The following is a 17,112-nucleotide window of genomic DNA, read 5'->3' on the forward strand; positions in this document are numbered from 1 at the left end:
AGGAGAGTCAAGACTTTTGGTGCCTGGCGTGCCTGGCGTGCCTGGCGTGCCTACCAAAAAATTTCGCTAGCGCTTGCGTAGTCCAAAATGCGCCAGGCATCCTCAGGCAAGTGCCCCGGATTATGTCCTTCCTGCCCCTGTACTATTCAAACGGTCCACCGGGACGACACCCTGTGTGTCCATCGCGTCTGTCCTCACTTCCAAAGAAAACACATCTCATCTTTGAATCCATCCTCCAACAAATCTATCGACCACGTTTTCCGGCCCCTTAGACCATCCGCAGCCGCTGCAATCCTCCGCCACAGACAGGCGCCACGCATCCAATTGGGATAAGTGTGCATTTCCGCCCCTGCAGGTCCACGACCCAGCAATGCAACGACGCCAGTGCTGTCCCTGTCAGGTTCAAGCAGCATGGCAGCGGCATGTTGAAAACCTACGTCGGAATGGATATTTGGAGCTGACCAAGCACGCCCAACGAACACCACGGCATTGGTTCTCCAAATCCTTCAGAGAACAACCACAACCGAATGCGCGAATCAAGCTTCAAATCCGCTTTGGAGATCGGTGGGGATCATTGGGATACACCAGGGGATATGAGCCGCCAATCGTCATGGACTCAATCGTTCGATCAAGAGGTCGCCGACGAGGCAAAAAGAATACCACACCACCACAGCATCCAGACTGGCGATGTTCGAGTTTCCGAGATGCCTTCAACGCTGCGCCAAGCGGCGATGCTGCCTTGAGACAAGCACAGGTAAACCTTTCTGGCTTTTTTTTTTGTCTCTTGCTTTTCTCTTGTCGTCACGTCAGTTGGCTCCTGCTTCTGTTCCGCACGGAGGGGGCATCACTTGTACCCTGCAAGGGCCTTGTGCACGCTCAATCCGCTCCAGAATTCCCTCGACCCGCCAATTCCAGTGACGCTGTGGCCCCTATGCCTGGCTGGAGTCATCTAGTGACTCCACCTTCTCACTCATGAAATTTCAAGTGGGTTCGTAACTCATAGTTATGGGGCACGGCCGGCGAGACACTTCTCTCCCGGAACACCTCCGGGTCCGGCATTGCCTGTGGTACACCTTGGACTCTACTTGGATTCTGAGCCCCCCTACGGTACCCCTGTTCTGCCTGGCGGCACGTATTGCAAGGCTCCGCAGCATGCCATGCCACTCACTTGTCACTGTGGACATGGATACACACTACTTGGAGATGGTTGCCATCTGAAAATAATTTAAACAGCAGCTATTCCCACCTTTTGGTCATGATCATCAACAGCCCAACACCCACTTCCAGTTTTTAATAGCTTCACATCAACATTAACATCAACATCAACATGTCTGGATACTACCACATGCCACTCCAGGGCCAGCATGACCAGCAACATGCTGAGCCGTCTGCCTTTCGACCTTCCCGAGCAGAGGACTGGGAACCATACCGAGACATCATTGCACATCTCTACAACACGATGAAGCTCAAGGATGTCATGACCGAGATGCAAATGACATACAACTTCAAAGCAACGTAAGCTTCCACCTCTCCCCAACACCAAGACGTTGAACTGACATGTTTGATATTAGTGAGAAGCAGTACAAGACTCAGTTGAAGAAGTGGAACCTTGATACCAAGTACATCAAGGCATCCGAGTACATGGCCATGCTTCAGATCATGCGTGAGCGGGAAGCCCAGGACCCATCCAAGCAGACACGCTTCATTCTTCGCGGGAGACCAGTAGATCCCAAGGATATTGCTCGGTTTGAGAAGCGGCATCAGAAGAAAGGGACACTGAAGGAAGGGGAGCTGGCAGAGCTTCAGGGTAGGCAAAATCTACCGTTCTTCACACATGACTATCAACTAATATATCAACCACAGAACCTGTCGAGGACCTCATCTATCACACTCCTTCTCCTGAGCCAACAGGATATGCATACACTGCAACCTCCGACTACGGGTCAACCTCTTCGTATGCAACCACTTCCGCATACGACACTTCCTCGCAATACGCCTATAGCTACGGCATGTGACCCGAGCAATGCATCTACGACCACGCAAGGTGGCTTTCTACCCGAATTTTTTGACGACGAGGTGCAATCGGCAGATGGGGGCGCATCGTCGAATTCCTTTTTTCAGCACTAGTTCTTCCTTACACTTAATGCACGCATATGGGACAACGGTAGGACATGATTTGGAGGCATCTCATCTTTCATTTGGTGGACTGGAGGAGTAATTGGATACCCATGGATTTGATTGGTTTGGACTTACACGGGCGTTTTTTGCTTGCAACGGATAGACACATATAGACGTGACAGTGGTGCATCGACTATGATTACTCATCATGCATCATCGAATCTTGTATCACCATCTTGAGGCCTCGTCTGATGTTTGAACAAGTATGGCTGCAAGTCTTTGGCTGGTCAGCCCTCGCCAGGCTCGATCACAGGCTGGTTTGACCTTCCAATCAGGGACACCCTTCCCCCAATCCCAACTCCCGACCGAGTGGCCATCGGGAACAACATGAGGCGGCCCCGGCTCAGCTACCCGTGAGCCAAGGCCTTGCGCCTCGCAATATCTGGTCCCAACAGGACATAGCTTCAGCTCTCTGACAAAATCTGGGATGCCTAGCGTTGTTCAACCATCTGGAAAATAAAAGAAGACTCCTTGATTCATGCGGATCTTGCTCGGCAAGGCGTACCGAGATCCGTCCGAAGCACTCTGGTCCTCTTTTTGTTTGCTTGCTTCAGGGTGAATCCATCACGAACGGGCTGCTTCATGGCCAAACAATGTTTCAACCAGCTTGTGGGAACAGCTGTGGCTGTGCAACCGGCCCCTTGACCATCGTCCGATAAATGGGCTCCCAAGAGGTAGGATTTAAGGTTAGTAGTGCTTATACCCCATACTGGTTCCCACATACTCAGCCGACCAAACCAATAGACCGGGCTTGTTTTGTTTCTTTGACGGGCGGTGGACCAAAAAAAAACAAGCTTTTTTTTTGTTTCTTTGTAGGGGCTGGGGTTGGTTTCTCTGTGGAATTCTTTCCCCATTCCCAAGCGATAAGGACCTTGCATGACCGCTTAAGTCCACTTTTGAAGTTTGAGCCAATGCTGGTGTGTGTTTCTGAAAGGCCTCGTGGCTTTGATGGCAAAAAGGGGGGGAGGGGAAGGTGATTTGTGGTTGTATTTTGCTTGTTGGTTCTGGCATCCCAAGCCTCTCTGTACTAATTTGCGCTGTGTAACCCGAGAAAAACTGGGTTTTCGTAAACGCTACTATCGTGATTGTAGACACGCGCGCGCATAGCCTTCTTGGACTTGTAGTACCCCCGCGACTGAAAAGATAGCGGTCCCTCCTTAATTCCGAATGTCACCGGCGTTCCCCCGCCCCTAAAATAGGCGTATACTTCGTACCCCACAGAGTTTGAGAACAACCTGAGGTACCAGCCCGGGTGACTCAGACACTTAATTCCAGGATCTCGAAATACAACTTTACCTTCTTTGACCGGTAAGTCACTCCCGTCAAATAAGCGCAAGTGTCATTGTCATTGTTTTAATCAGATCCGATATGCAATCGGAGAGATATGGAGCGAATGCATCAGGGGTGGACTAGCCCCTCCCAGAGACCCTTACTGGATACATCCCCCAACCCCGTCCCCATTTCACGAAAAGCTGCTGCCTGGCCCGTCCGGGCGCACGCGCGGAGTCCACCAACATTATTCGGGATTTTCTTTTTGATTTCCACTTTGCCGTCGTGCAGCGCCCCACGTTTTATTCCACAGGCTTGGTGGACACCACCATCAAACTTTCGCGACTCAGTGATGCAGGATTGCTACCCAATTTCCTGAATCAGTCACGACAGTGATATCGGAAGTAGGCAGATTTAATTTTGAGGGAGAGATAATACGCCTTTTCATGTGATCAATGATGTGATGGACGCCAGGCAGCATCCGGCCTTGGCAATCATGAGAGAACCCCTGGTGGAGAGGAACAATGCTGGGTAAGGTTACTCTTTTGATATGGCCTGTGCGCTTGCATCCTTTTGAAACAAACTCCCATGTGGCTTCGGAGTTTATTCTCGGTTGCCTCGTTAACGTTAGGTGCCTTCAACTTGAACAGTTCTTTTTGCTCCGCTGAATCGATATCACAGTTGGTTATGGACGCTTGGGCGGGATAGAGGGTTGGCGCTTTCCTCTTTTGGTTGTTGCTCGTGAGTGAGTTTTATTTCAGCTGAGGAAACGGACACGAGGAACCTCGCGCTTCAAAGGTAAGGTTAAAGGGGCCTTGGCATGGTATACTAACTTCCGGAGTTGAGACGGGAATGATTATGTGCCTGGTCAGTACAGTAACACAGGCCCCGCGCGGGCGGGATGTAGCCTTGACAGCATATGTCGTGATCTGGCAAAGGGGGGATGGGGGTGGTTACACGAGGAGGGGGGATGGGGGTGGTTACACGAGGACGGCGCGGAGGGACTCACGCTACGCCTGATCCGGGGGGGTTACGTCTGACTCGGTGATACTGGGGGTACGTTTTATCAACTGGGGGGCTCGATTGTGATTCATATGTGCATAATAGTGGATGTGAAGGTGTGCCTGAAAGAAGGTGATGTCATGGGTTAGAAAACAAGCAGTGTAACCGATGTAGCTGTTGGATGGTTACGGGCCGAAGAGTTTACAAAAATGGAAAATGCTAGCTGACGTATGAGGTCCTACGTTCGTATCTCAGGCCGAGGTTCCGGGAACATGATTAGTGATGGCGTCCTTCAACACCTTCAGCCATGTCAGAGTACCCGAGTCTCGTCCAACAAACATTGTCGCTTTCGGTTTTGTGTATCGTATTGACTATGAAGGTAAAGCCAATCATATAGTGAAGTCGGTTTCACAGGAGTGTCTCGGCCCTAAGAGACTACAAATATAGGCGGAAGTCCCGATAACACTACATCAAGATATCTGCGGGCTCCGGGATTCGGACATCACCAAGCTGCTTCATTATATCGTATGAGGCTTGACGCCAGACCCTGAGGCAAACCAACTGCATCCTATAGTCTGTTTCACCAGCCATTGAAGATTACTGATACAGATAATACCTCTACATCCATCCGCCGAACTTCGGGTCTCGCCGAACTAACAGTGAGCTTCCTAAGTTTGAGAAAGGCACAGCCAACAGGAGCTTGATCGTGTAGTCTAATCCAATCGGCGTAACCCGGCCCTAAGCACTTACGTATATAGAGGCTGGCATCTCATAGGCCAATTAGTATGGAATGTTCTGTAACACGGGAAAGAACCATTGTGCCGCCGCCCCAATCTTCTGTTGGAATAACTAAGATATTCCTCTGCCTCACACCGCACCAACAGACAGCCACAACCTCCTAAGCAGAATTCCAGGAACATTCCTCCGCGTTGCACAAACTTGAAGCCACCGCCAAGTAAAAGTCTCCGTGTAGCACGGAATGTATTGGTTGCCCGTCTAGCTGGGTACCTTGGCTACAAATATCGTTGCCTGGCAGGAGTTGGAATCTGCGACAGCAATCGATAGCAAGGAAATTAAGTTGAGGAGCCAACACGAACACACAAGCCCAGGTAATGCGATAGCGAATTCTATCAAGTGCAACTTGCAGTCTGGGAGGAATTCGCTGCGAGAGCAACTCGAATGCACGATCCTGGGGTAGCGCTTCCCACATGCAATGAGCTCCAAAACGGCCAAAGCTTTCATCCTGGAGAGGGCTGGAGAAGGGGTGGAATGGCGCAGTGATCAAGCAGAGTGATGTCTTGAAACATCAGTTGCCATGCACCAAACAGATCACAAGCTCTTGATACTGGTATTAACGAGATCTGGGGGTCAAGTCATTTTAGTGTTTTTATGGCTTAGTTTGATGGGTAATGTTGTTATCAAGTGTCAATGTGAGTGAGCTGTTAAGTTGTTCATGGTCCGTTTAATTTATAGTTCTTTTTCGCTTTCTTTCTTTGAGAGTAGGTCTTTCATCAATTCTGACTAGGTTGATATATAGACAAGCCTGGCTAAGTGCTACGCTGTATAATCAGCCTAATAAAATCAGCTCCCCATTGTCGTTAAATTAGTTAGCCCTAACCATGGGTACGGAGAAAACTTAGCAACTTGAAGAGATTTTAAGAGGTAGAGGAGAGAGCTGCTGAAGTATGTGTGTTGTTGAAGACTGTATTGTGAACAGAGAAATGCTGCTTCCGAGCTATAAAGATTACATCACATTGAAGCCAGGCACATAACAATCCCTCTGTTAACAACGCTAATTTGAACTCAATAGAGTTGCCAAAGGATTCTCCCAATACTATCGGCCAAAAAAAAATGAAGACAATGAAGCCAAAAACGCAGTCTGCTTTCACATCCACAGATGCTAGCACCAGGCTATCCACACAGCTGTCCCCCAAAAATACAACCCCTTACTAGGTTCGCTCCAAACAACCAGCTGTTCTCATCTCCCCCGTCTATCAAAGGCAGTCCCATTGACTACCATTCTGCCTCCCCTTGCCCACATCTCTGCTCCTCCAGCCGCCAAATTTATCTACCCCAGGTGTCCAGCTCCATTCTTTGCAGCGTCCTTCTTTGTAGCCTCGTAAAGAGCCTTGTCAGCATCAACCAGTTCCCTCTTGGCTTGATTCCAGTTATCTCTTTTCCTTTCAACGTCGTACTCGGCGATTTCGACACGATATAGCTTCGCGTGCCATGCAGCCTTAGTTGCGTCCCGTCCGGCCATGGTAGAACTTGTCGTGTTCAATTTAAGATACTCTTCCTTGAGAACCTCTCTGCTCTCTGGGCCCATTCCAGTTCGTCTTCAGCTCTTCTGAGTGCGGACTTGTTCCATGTGGCTAGCCTTTCCAACCTTGTGACTTCCCTTTTGAGATCGGACAATGAGGGGGGGAGTGAGTGAGTGTGGGCTTGTGTGGTTTGATGCGAGAGTGTGGATTCTTGGAAGATTTCGAGTGTTGGTGGAGGTGAGTTGGGAGTGTGTGCCTGCATGTTCAACATGCTTCAAGAGGCCGAGGGATGATATCTATTTGCAAGGGAAGGAATGTGCGGTGTGTGACACGAGGGCATTTGGCTGGTTGAAATCAGCTGGGTGACTTGGAAGTTTTGTGAGCATGGAAAACAGGAAAGTATAACTGTGAAAGGGTCAGCCATCAGAGTTCCAGGTTACCTGCCCGGTCATACTCAGGTTGCAAACAACAATACGGTTTCAAAATTCGAATCTCTAGTACCGCCGTCCATTTTCTCTGACACTGTGCTATCTCGACAGGTCGCGGTGGCCTCCATCTTCATACCAGACGGCCACCTTTAACTTGTGAGTCGCGACCCATATGTCACGGCTCATTGACATCTGTGGGCTTGCAAAGGCGAACGTTGGCAGTTACCCAACCTTCCACATGGAAAGAATTCCGGCTTTTCTCGGCGTCTCGGTGTCATGTCCCCCGCCGGCACTATTCGGCCACTTCCTCAAGATGTCGTTTCGAGAGCAAGTACGGTCGCCTTTTGCGCAAGTTGATCCCGCCTGGGAATTCCACCCTTCCATCCTCCTTCACCATTGCCGGAAGCTCATCGCCACACCCATAACATGAAAGCCCGCACCTGTTTTGAAAATATCCTTTCAGAACCAGTGGCTGCAAATTTCCGAGACGAATTTGGTCCATTGACCTCACACTCCCAGCAATACACCTCAATTTCATCCAATCCGTCAAAGCATTCCTGCATGACTTGGCGAAGATTGACAACCACAGGCTGGTGTGATTCTTCTTCGGAATCTTCCGTGTTCAACCATGGCGAAAGGGAGTCGCCTCAGTCGTGACAGAATAAAGGACTTTCTCCAGGTGTCGAACTACATAACAAGTCTTCAGCCAGATCTGGTTTTATTAGCTTCCCATCTTGGTCAATGTGTTGCGGCTCGCACTTCCAGCAAAAGGCCAGATTATGAGTGTCCAAATCGCTCTTTAGCTCTTGTTCAATAAATCCCGTCACGTCCACGGGGTACACCGAGTGTATTGCCTCGTCAAATTGATACTCGGCTGGAGATTGCGCGGTTCTCAATCTCTTGCGCCTGGCTGCTTCCGCTCTCGAATATCTTTCCAGTTCTGTCGACAATCCCAAGTCCAAGTGCGGCGCTGATAAGGGAGAGCTGAAATCGAAATCGGCAGCCATTCCGGTACCAAAAGATATTGGCGGGGGAACAGGTGACCTTTCTTCCGGTGGAAGAATGGAATGAGACTCCTGTCGTGGCCTCTCCATTTTCATACTCTCGGCGAGTAACCCAAGTTCCCGGCTTTTCCTAGGGTGGTGGGAGAGATATCGATGCTGTATGATCCTCCGCACCTTTCTGCTGAATATTGCCCACCAAAGAATAGTGAAGGGAAAGCCAGCAAGTACCGCGCCGAAATCCTGGGAGTACCCTACGCTGACACCAATTTCTCGTCGATACATGCGCGAAATAATCCACGGCGTTGGTGGCGGATCGAGAGAAGCCGTCTTGACAGTCTGGCAACTGGTCTGCTTGAAATTGCTCTGCGAAAATTGGATGTTAGAGTGTTTGCTTGGGATGAAAGTAAGTATCCGTGGCAATAAAAGGCTCACTGTCTGGCAGAACTCCAAGAACTCTTTCTTCGCCGTCCACTCAGCCAACCTTAAAGCCTTTCGGCTATCCTCCATCGCACAAATCGCCGTCCATAGTGCCACGCAGGTCACAGCAAAACCGGCCATTGCAGCCAGGATCCGACTGGCTCTACCAACCTTCTGTGGGTCTGGGAGGATCATTCGAGGGCATGGAAGACTGGGACCTGGTTATTCCTAATTACCAGACGCCAGGGAGACACAACCGGGGGCTTTTATGTCAGCGAGGATGTCACCAACCGGTGGTGTGGGAAGCCGCTTCCTGGACAGTATGCTTTCTGCGACTGCGGACAAAGGCCACCCGAAGAACGCCGGTATCTTGGAAGCTGGCGTAATGCAATGATGTGCTACCACGAACGACTCTGGGTTGGTGTACTCGAGACGGAAGCTCAGCGAAGTGATACTGTGGCAGAACATGAACCGGTTTTGGACAGCTTGGGCGATTTCTACTGATACATCTTTGATTTACACAATTTCTATATCGTTGACCTGACGGTGTTGTCGATGTAGAACGACTGCCTCCTGGTCCGTGGATCAGGCCTAGACAAATTGTGCAAGCTTCAGGATCCCGACACGATTTACATCTTGGAGACCTCGCCTGGGATCAAAGCACGTTCGCTACGCCAGCATGTAGTAAAGGTGAGAAAAAGGGGTTGGATGGAGGGGGAGGAGAGCAAACTCCTACTTCAACCTGAAATTTCACAAACCTGCTTTCCAACCCAGCAGGGACTCATTTCACCAGGTTAACTCGAACTGGCTTGGGATGAAGCTTCCCCGAGGCAGCTATCCTCATCATGCCCTAGATGAATTTATCTCCGAGTTTCAGGCAAGCGATTTTGACCTTGGCGGCACTAAAATGCTCAGCGACACTCCCAGGGGGACGGTCTTTCTGGTTCCATGGATCTCAGCACCTCGATTTGATCGCTATGACGATTTCAATTTTGGCAATGACAAGGCAGTGGTCAAAATCATCGGTCAAAACTGGTGCTTCCCTTGAGAACAAGGAAAAGGCCGAACTGGGAACTGACTGCTTCCAGAGGCTGACCTATCTTTCGGAAATCGGCGTGACCGGAAATCGCGTGAGGAATACGCTACAGCTCATGGGATATGCAAGGTTCCCAGCGCAAGAGCTCTTCTTACATAACTTCCTCTTCCAGCACTTGGGTGATACTGATTACAATGTTGCGCGAAGAGCAACTGACCGGTTGAACACCAAGCTAGAATATCTCCACGGCCCGGTGTTTGAGCACGCTCAAGGCGGGCAACTTTTGGAGACTGTAAAGAAGCGTTTCGAGAACCGGGACAGTATCAAGGGCTTTGACTCTGGACATCCAGTCGAGGCATTGGCCGTGGAAAACTGGCACACCATCATCCGGTTTATGTTTGAGATTGGCACAGCCTTACAAAACCTCTCGGGCGCTCATCGTGCCGTCACGTTGTCAAACGTCTTCCTTCGCCACAGGCTCTACCCTCCAGACGTCTCCGAAAAGGTGGTCAAAACCAAGCCCTTCCTAGACCGGTACCAGGCCGTGTTTGGGAACCCCTGTCTTCCAGAAGAGGTGTACGACACAACGTTCTGGAAATCCATGGATTACCCTCGCCCCGTTGGCGACCCTGACTGCGACAAGGGGGAAGGACGCCATGAAGTTCGGATATTTCGCTTGCCAGCTCATAGAGGCAGCACTGCCAGGGCTGGAAGACATCAAGAAATACCCTGCAATCACGACGGGCCATGACGATCATTTTTCCTCCCGCGTTGCATATTCGTGGAGATCATCAAGTTCATCGACTTGAAACGAGAGGCCGAGGAAAGAAGCAATAATGCAATGGCTATCAAAACCATGAACGACATGCTCGTGGTCATCAAGAGAATCGTCATTGACGAGCGGCTGAAGCTGCGAATCGATCAACGAGTATCAGAGGACTCACTCGAGCGGCAGTATGGGTGGTGCCAGCCCACTCTGGATGCTATCCATGACCACGGTCGCAGATTGATCTTCCTCCAGATAGCTCTGTTCCCGGACAAACCTGACGGAGACTTGTCGCCCTGGGATGACGATAACGATAACATGCCCGGTGATGATGATGCGCCGGCGGATGGTTACAGCGACAGCCCCAAGAGCAAAGGTCAAAGTTCGAATGCCAGCGACAAAGCAGACAGCAAGAAGAAGGACTCTAGCTCTGGAACCGATGGTTCTGGGAATTGCTCATCGTCAAGCTCCCGCCCAAATTCGATAAGTCCCGAAGAAGGTCTGGTCGTGGGGCTATCGTTGGACGACTATGGCTTCTGGAAGGACGCTTTTACCCCTGATCTCAACTATCACCTTGATAACGAAGATAAAAGCGAAGGAGATGTAAATAAAGTTGAGAAGGACAACAGTGAAGAGGTTCCGGCTGGCCATGATGCCGATCGATAGATGTATGCCGAGCAGGTGGTCATTAATCTTTCGTGTACCATGAACACCTGAGATCGAAAACAATAGATTTTAGTGAGTAATGTAGATTACTATACTCGTAATAAATATCGACCTGATGTCGGGTGGGCGTTGGTTGCTACACACTTGAGCATTGATGGCTATTTTGCCCACTTGGGCATATGTAGAGAGAAGCGGTGAAGCGGACATGGAAATGGCCATGGTGGATATTCTGGGGAATGAAAGGAAGAAACTTTTTGTGAGAACAGTACCTTGAGTTCAGGATCAGACGATCAAGAGACCGCAGAGGTCCCATTTTGGTGGATGCATCAGAATGCTACATACGCAAAAAGATTGTGATAAGATAGGAGAATGAAATTGATGTTGTATGATAGTGGCACTGTTGGTTTGCGGCTTACAACAGTCTCCAAGTGATGTCAGTTGCCCCTGAGTGCTCCCTTTAATCGACTCTAATCTGTCATTGGTGGAAGCTCCAAAACACCCCACCCGTAGGGCTGAGAGTCGCTAGTATAGGCAGCACCTTACGTCAGTGGGGCTAGGGTCCCCGCACCCCCGCCAAAGCTTCGCGTGGTTGCATGAACGTTGAACCTTCTTTATGCCTTCTACTTCACCAAGCTTCTTTAAACCTGATTACATCCACATCATCCGATACCATCCAAACACATTACGCCAAATCAGTCCAGTTTCTATTTCTCGCACCATCTCCTTCACAATGACAACCGACCCCCTCAGCCCAGCCTCAGTGCTAGGCTCCATGGTCGAAGCCCTCCCCACCCACTCCAAAGACGACACCACCTCCGACCTCAGCTCCTCCCTCGACGCCATCACCCTATTCATCCACAGCTGCTTCACCAACCTCTCCTTCCGCCTCCTCGGCCTCAACGAAGACCAAAAGATCGAGTCCGAGTGCGCCAAGCTCGCCCCTCGCCTCCCCCCGCCATGGAACGCCTCCGCCAGCTCCCACAGCTTCGTCTACGCCCACCCCCAATCCTCCATGCAATTCGTCATCCGCATCGACCGCCTCGGCTCCAAGATTGAAGTCCGGGGGTTGGCCACCGGAGACGAACGCATTGCCCGCTTCGAAATCACACCCAAAGATTACATCTCCAACGCCTCCCTCCCAGTCCGCATAACCATGACACCCGAAGGCAACGAAGACCGCTCAGACCTCTACTCCAAACTCTCCAACGTCTTCATATCCGAAGCACGTATAACCGACCTCGTCTCTTTGCTCAAAATCTCCATCATCCAACGGTTGATACCATCCCTCCAAAAAGAGGGCTATCAAGAAGACCCAGCAGCATCAGCCACCCGTCTTGATCCTAACCCCCGTAGACCACAAGACCCCCCTCACCTCCCCCCACCAGCCCAACCAAACCCTTACCCTGCCCCTGACCCGCTCGCCAACCCTCCCCCAAGGCCAATCCCAGCCGGTGACTTCCCGCCACCTGACTTTGAAGATGAATACGAAGTCAACCGACCCCCTCGAGGTCCCCTCAACATGCCTGGTGGGAATTTCGGAGGGCTGGGACATAACGATTTGTACCCTCCCGGCCTGGGACCGGATGATCCCATCAGAGGCAGCTTTGTCGGTCCGGGCGGGCTAAGGAGACCAAGTGGGCGCGGAGGGTTTGCAGGGGGTGGTATGCATCCCACGTTTGACGATCCGTTGTTTCAGGGACCGAGGGGAGAGGGAGATGGGAGCTTTAACGGGCAGGTTCCGCCTGGGGCGAGGTGGGATCCGCTTGGTCCGGGGGGCCAGCCTAGGTTTGGGGGTGGGAGACCGGGTGGTGGTAGGGGAGGTAGTGGGTTTGGAGGGGGATTTGGGGGGTTTGGGGGTGATATTATTTGATGGAGTATAAACTTTTTGAGAAGAGGTGCAGGGGGAGAGAATAATAAGGGCGTTTTGTAGCAGTGTTGTACGCTTTATGATGTTATTACGAAGAAACTAAGCTGATGTTATTGTTTTGATGGGCGAACCCCAAGTCGGAAGCTAGTGACGAGACATTTCCTTTTATGGCCATGACGAATCACCAAAAAGAATTAGCTAGTTTGATGTCAAGCAAAACTTGCAAGTGGCCCATTCCAGACAACATTCATCCTCTTTCGCTAATAAGCTGTCTCTGGCCCTGCCGTGATTTAATGACATGTTTATATAAAATCAACGCTTTGTACACCCGACTACATAAACTTCTACCACCCCCCCCCCCCTCCCCCCGCAAAACCTATCGCTGTTACCTACGCATATACATCCCCATAATAAACCCATCCAACCCTCCCACTTTCACTCACGCGACCCCAACCAGTCTTCTCATTTTCTTATCCTCTTCCCATATTATCATCCCTCTAAAAATATCCCCAAATCTCCCTTCCTGCACCTCTTGATAGTAGCCCATAAGCCTGAAATGCCCCACGGGCAAATCAGCCTCCGAGTTCCAGGGCAGCACCTTCCCTTTGTACGTCCTGGCCAAGTCCTACTGAGCCAGCTCCCTCAGTTTCCCCTTCTCCTCATCACTAAGAAGTTCAAACCAGTGCTGAAAGTTCGCCGTGTTTTCCTGCGCCGCCTTGACAAAGAACACCCTCAGGTACTCACCCGTCTCGTCGTTGCGTACCTTGTCGCCAAAGTCAAAGTTGCCCGCAGAGACGGCAGCGCCGAGGTTGACCAAGTCGTTGGTCTCATCCTCCCAGCCCTCGGACCCGTCGTCCGAGTCGAGGTCTGCAAACTGGGACGCCGCCGCAGCTGCTACCTTGGAGGCTGGCTGGGCTCCTGACGCGGTGACGAGGTCGTCGACGAGGAGCTTGAGGATCTTGAGCGGGGCAGGGATGATGGTGTATTGATCAGGCTCTGCTGGTTACGTAAGCTTTTATCACAGACATGGGAGAGAGGGGGAGGGTGAACTTACGCAACTTGGTCTGGGATCGTGTCCTAATGCGGTTGCCCTCGGGAATGATGAGTTGGCCCCTGACCTGAACCTGCGCGACGCGGGGGTCGTTGAGGGCGTAGACCTTGGAGAGGGCGATGATGCTGTGACATGTCAGTATTTGTCTTTTGATGCGTCTTCAAGAATGTACTCACTTTCTCGCAGTCTCCTCATACCCCACAAAGTTGACCGAGTTCTCCAACCACTTGGTCAGCACAACCTGCAGGCCATTCTGCCCGTTTATGTTGATGCTGCTCAAGAACTCCACAACATCGTGAGCGCCCACCTCGGAAAGGCGAGCAAAGACCAGGATCAGAGACTGTATCAGACCAACATTCTGAGCGCTGTCGAGACGCTGCGCAACAGCCTGCAAAAGCTGTTGCAAAAAGGGACCAAGCCTCTCTTGGCCAGCCTTTTCGACGAGTTCGGCAGCAACACCACCAACTTCAGCGGCGGCATTATCCTCCAAGTTTTGACCAAGGAGACGGTCGATAATGTGGAGACAGACCTCCAACCCAGAACGGCCGTTTTCGTCTTGGTAGTTAAACATCTGCTGATGGTCGTGTTGGAGCATGTATTTGACAGCTTCGGCAGCCGGCCTAAGAACCTCAGCTTCGTCAGAAGACATAAGCAACCGATTGACCTTGGGAAGAACCGTGGCAACCAAGCCGGCGGGCAGCGGCTCAACACCAAAGTTGAGGAGAACGGCGAGAATCTCGGCCGCAATCGTAACCAGCGGCTCATCCTGAGTGAGATTGGCAACGTCAAAGGTGCTAGTGATAGAGGGCAGAGCCTTGCTGCAGAGGGCGGTATAGAGAGCTGGGTCTTCAATCTGTTGAATCCTCTCGGCAAGCTCGTAGAAAATATCGTTGACGAGGCCATCGACTTGAAGGTTGGCAGCACCATGCTTCACGACCAAGAACACCAAGTCGAGCGCCTTGCTCTCGGGCGAGAGGACAATACGATAGTCCATCTTGAACGCTGACCTAAGCGTGTCGAGGAGAGTGACAAGAAGATCCTCGGCATCGTCAAGATCGCTCATATCCTTGGATTCGAGGAATTGCTGGATAGCGACGATAATGGGCACTTGCGCTTCAATGGGAGCGCCACCGATAATGAAGCCTTCGACTGCCTTGACACAAGCTACCTGCACAAGCTCAGACTCGTCCTGGTTCATAGCGGTCATGACGGCGTCCAGCAAACCAAGAGCTGGCTCAAATGTCCTGGCCAAGGCACCAGCAACCAGATAGCCTCTAGCGCGCAACATGGGCAGGTCCTGCCTGCGAATGGCGTAGTTGACAAGCTCCAGCCAGGCGTGGGACATGTCCAGTGGGATGTTCTTTTCGCAGTCATAAAAATCGTTGAAGAGGGAGATGAACAGGAAAAGAGCCGCCTCCTGCTTCTGCCAGCTTGGGTGCTCTCCCACGAAGAGTGTCTTGGTAAACGCATACAGCCCAACGAAGGCGTCCTCGCCCATCCACTCACCCATCTTGATGAGCAGGTCACCGCAGGCGGTTCTGGCCGTGTAGTTTGAGGACACGGACGTCTCCTCGGCAAGGTAGAGAGAAACATCAAGCTCCCAGAGGCCCTCCTCCTCTTGGCTGACCTGCCCGTACCTGACGAGGATCTCCATGAGTTCCAGAACCCAAGGCGTGTTGTGTACCGATCCGTGACTGGCAATCTCAGCCTCCAGCGACTTTGCCACAGGGCTTGCCCGCATGCACTGGTTAAGGAAGTCCAGCTCATCCAACACCAGGACGTCGACCGAATACGGAAGGCCATCTGTGTCTTCCAAGCGGCTCTGCGAATCGCTAGTAACATAGAGTGCTTCGTACACAGGTCCCAACCGCTTCAGCTCCTGCCATGTTACCGTGAAGAACTTGGGGCTCTGAGGCAAGAGAAGAGAACCAAATACGGTCTTGATCTTGATCAGAGTCTTGAGGACCTGGATCTTGAGCGCAACTGGGCCGTACCACTCCTCCGGTTGGTTATCCGCATTGGCAACATCTGGAAGCGGGCTGGAGACGACCTGCTCCATGAATGGAAGCCACCCAGACAAGACTTCATCGGCGAAGGCTTTAACCTCCTTCTTGTGGCCATCCTTCACAACTTCCATCAGGTCGAAGCAGGCGCGCAAGACAGCGACAGCCAGCGCACGATGCTGAGACTTGCGGTTTACGTTCAAGGCCACCTCGTAGCATGCCGTAATAATGTCGCGGGCCAAGCTAAAGAATTGCTCATCGGTGATGGCCTCCTCTACAAGGTCCTGCAAAATTCGAAGAGCGCCATGGAGCTGAGCATCGTTGCCAGTGGGCATAATACCCAGTACGGTGGGCAGGAGGTTGGGCCAGTTGTGTGGGAAGTCGGCGACGGCGATCTTCGAAATAAGAAGACTGTTACACAAGGGGTGTTAGCTCCTCCTTCCCTGTTCTCCAACAGCTAGCATCCTTGCCCGTGGAGGGGTCTTGTGTCTTGTTTTACCTGGCCGAGACCTTGACCTTGCGCTCATCCTGCTCATCCTCGGGAGCTATGGCGAGGTTGAGAATAGTAGTCTTCAAATACTCTTTGGTCTCGTCGGAAATGGGCACATGGTCCGGATCATTGCCCTCGGGTTGCCAGTTCTTCTCAACAAATCTGCGGAGGGCACTCAGGGATGCCTGTCGGATTCCGACCGCGAGCTGCTGTGATAGGCCGATGCGTGTGAGTGCTAGAGGAAAGTCGGGGTTCCTTTGGGCATGTTGGAGTTCGAGCTCGGCCTGTTTTCGAGGCGCTTCTTGGGGCTTTTGCGTGTCGACAAGGACCCGGACGAGATGGGCGTCCATGGTAGACGGCTGGAGCTCGGAATAATAATTCGCGGGGAATTGGGGGGGTTACGCCGTATTCGATAAGAGCTGTCACAGCTGGTGTTGTTGTATAAGAGTAGACAGGATCTTGCTGTCCACGTTTTCGGAATACTTTTAGGCAACTCTGAACGACACAGTGAGCTGCTGTCAGAACGTGACGGGACTGTCTCGAAATATCAGAATAGCGGTGTTATCCGAAGGTGGGGTTGCATTTCAGAAGACTGACGCCTCCTCCAAAATCTCGAGTGGAGCGCTGGACCTCGAAGCTTAAGAGGTTAATTGGCAGAGCAGGGGCACGCGCCA

General features: G+C 51.5%; 6 protein-coding genes across 6 annotated transcripts; 4 read left to right on the forward strand and 2 right to left on the reverse strand.

Moving 5' to 3' along the window:
• The first annotated feature begins 28 nt into the window (after nucleotides 1–28).
• Nucleotides 29–2,358, forward strand: QC762_600850 (uncharacterized protein). The gene is made up of 3 exons (XM_062891781.1): nucleotides 29–1,515; nucleotides 1,572–1,807; nucleotides 1,864–2,358. The coding sequence occupies exons 1-3, from the start codon at nucleotides 1,328–1,330 to the stop codon at nucleotides 2,013–2,015; spliced, it is 576 nt and encodes a 191-aa protein (XP_062740709.1). The 5' UTR covers nucleotides 29–1,327; the 3' UTR covers nucleotides 2,016–2,358.
• Nucleotides 2,359–7,430: 5,072 nt separating this feature from the next.
• Nucleotides 7,431–8,730, reverse strand: QC762_600840 (uncharacterized protein; the record flags this gene model as incomplete). The annotated part of the gene is made up of 3 exons (XM_062891780.1): nucleotides 8,575–8,730; nucleotides 7,835–8,505; nucleotides 7,431–7,728 (listed from the first exon to the last, which is right to left on the reverse strand). The coding sequence occupies exons 1-3, from the start codon at nucleotides 8,698–8,700 to the stop codon at nucleotides 7,431–7,433; spliced, it is 1,095 nt and encodes a 364-aa protein (XP_062740710.1). The 5' UTR covers nucleotides 8,701–8,730.
• Nucleotides 8,731–8,762: 32 nt separating this feature from the next.
• Nucleotides 8,763–8,945, forward strand: QC762_600786 (uncharacterized protein; the record flags this gene model as incomplete). The annotated part of the gene is made up of 1 exon (XM_062891773.1): nucleotides 8,763–8,945. The coding sequence occupies one exon, from the start codon at nucleotides 8,763–8,765 to the stop codon at nucleotides 8,943–8,945; it is 183 nt and encodes a 60-aa protein (XP_062740711.1).
• Nucleotides 8,946–9,536: 591 nt separating this feature from the next.
• QC762_600788 (uncharacterized protein) lies at nucleotides 9,537–10,346 on the forward strand (the record flags this gene model as incomplete). Its single annotated transcript, XM_062891774.1, has 1 exon — nucleotides 9,537–10,346. One exon carries the CDS (start codon nucleotides 9,537–9,539, stop codon nucleotides 10,344–10,346), a length of 810 nt encoding a protein of 269 aa, XP_062740712.1.
• A 1,411-nt stretch (nucleotides 10,347–11,757) lies between these two features.
• Nucleotides 11,758–12,897, forward strand: QC762_600790 (uncharacterized protein; the record flags this gene model as incomplete). The annotated part of the gene is made up of 1 exon (XM_062891775.1): nucleotides 11,758–12,897. The coding sequence occupies one exon, from the start codon at nucleotides 11,758–11,760 to the stop codon at nucleotides 12,895–12,897; it is 1,140 nt and encodes a 379-aa protein (XP_062740713.1).
• A 401-nt stretch (nucleotides 12,898–13,298) lies between these two features.
• Nucleotides 13,299–17,085, reverse strand: QC762_600800 (uncharacterized protein). The gene is made up of 4 exons (XM_062891776.1): nucleotides 16,448–17,085; nucleotides 14,122–16,359; nucleotides 13,949–14,070; nucleotides 13,299–13,890 (listed from the first exon to the last, which is right to left on the reverse strand). Exons 1-4 carry the CDS (start codon nucleotides 16,786–16,788, stop codon nucleotides 13,520–13,522), a joined length of 3,072 nt encoding a protein of 1,023 aa, XP_062740714.1. The 5' UTR covers nucleotides 16,789–17,085; the 3' UTR covers nucleotides 13,299–13,519.
• Between the last annotated feature and the right edge of the window lie 27 nt (nucleotides 17,086–17,112).

This window comes from Podospora pseudocomata, chromosome 6, assembly GCF_035222375.1.
Source record: "Podospora pseudocomata strain CBS 415.72m chromosome 6, whole genome shotgun sequence".
NCBI classification, from domain to species: domain Eukaryota; kingdom Fungi; phylum Ascomycota; class Sordariomycetes; order Sordariales; family Podosporaceae; genus Podospora; species Podospora pseudocomata.

Excerpts from the sequence above, each read along its gene's own strand:
- QC762_600800 (XM_062891776.1), bottom strand. The coding sequence starts at position 16,788 with ATGGACGCCCATCTCGTCCGGGTCCTTGTCGACACGCAAAAGCCCCAA. Across the intron at positions 14,071-14,121 it reads TATGAGGAGACTGCGAGAAA|CATCATCGCCCTCTCCAAGG; the intron begins GTGAGTACATTC and ends GACATGTCACAG. Across the intron at positions 13,891-13,948 it reads ACGATCCCAGACCAAGTTGC|AGCCTGATCAATACACCATC; the intron begins GTAAGTTCACCC and ends CGTAACCAGCAG.
- QC762_600850 (XM_062891781.1), top strand. The coding sequence starts at position 1,328 with ATGTCTGGATACTACCACATGCCACTCCAGGGCCAGCATGACCAGCAA. Across the intron at positions 1,516-1,571 it reads ACATACAACTTCAAAGCAAC|TGAGAAGCAGTACAAGACTC; the intron begins GTAAGCTTCCAC and ends GTTTGATATTAG. Across the intron at positions 1,808-1,863 it reads GGAGCTGGCAGAGCTTCAGG|AACCTGTCGAGGACCTCATC; the intron begins GTAGGCAAAATC and ends TATCAACCACAG.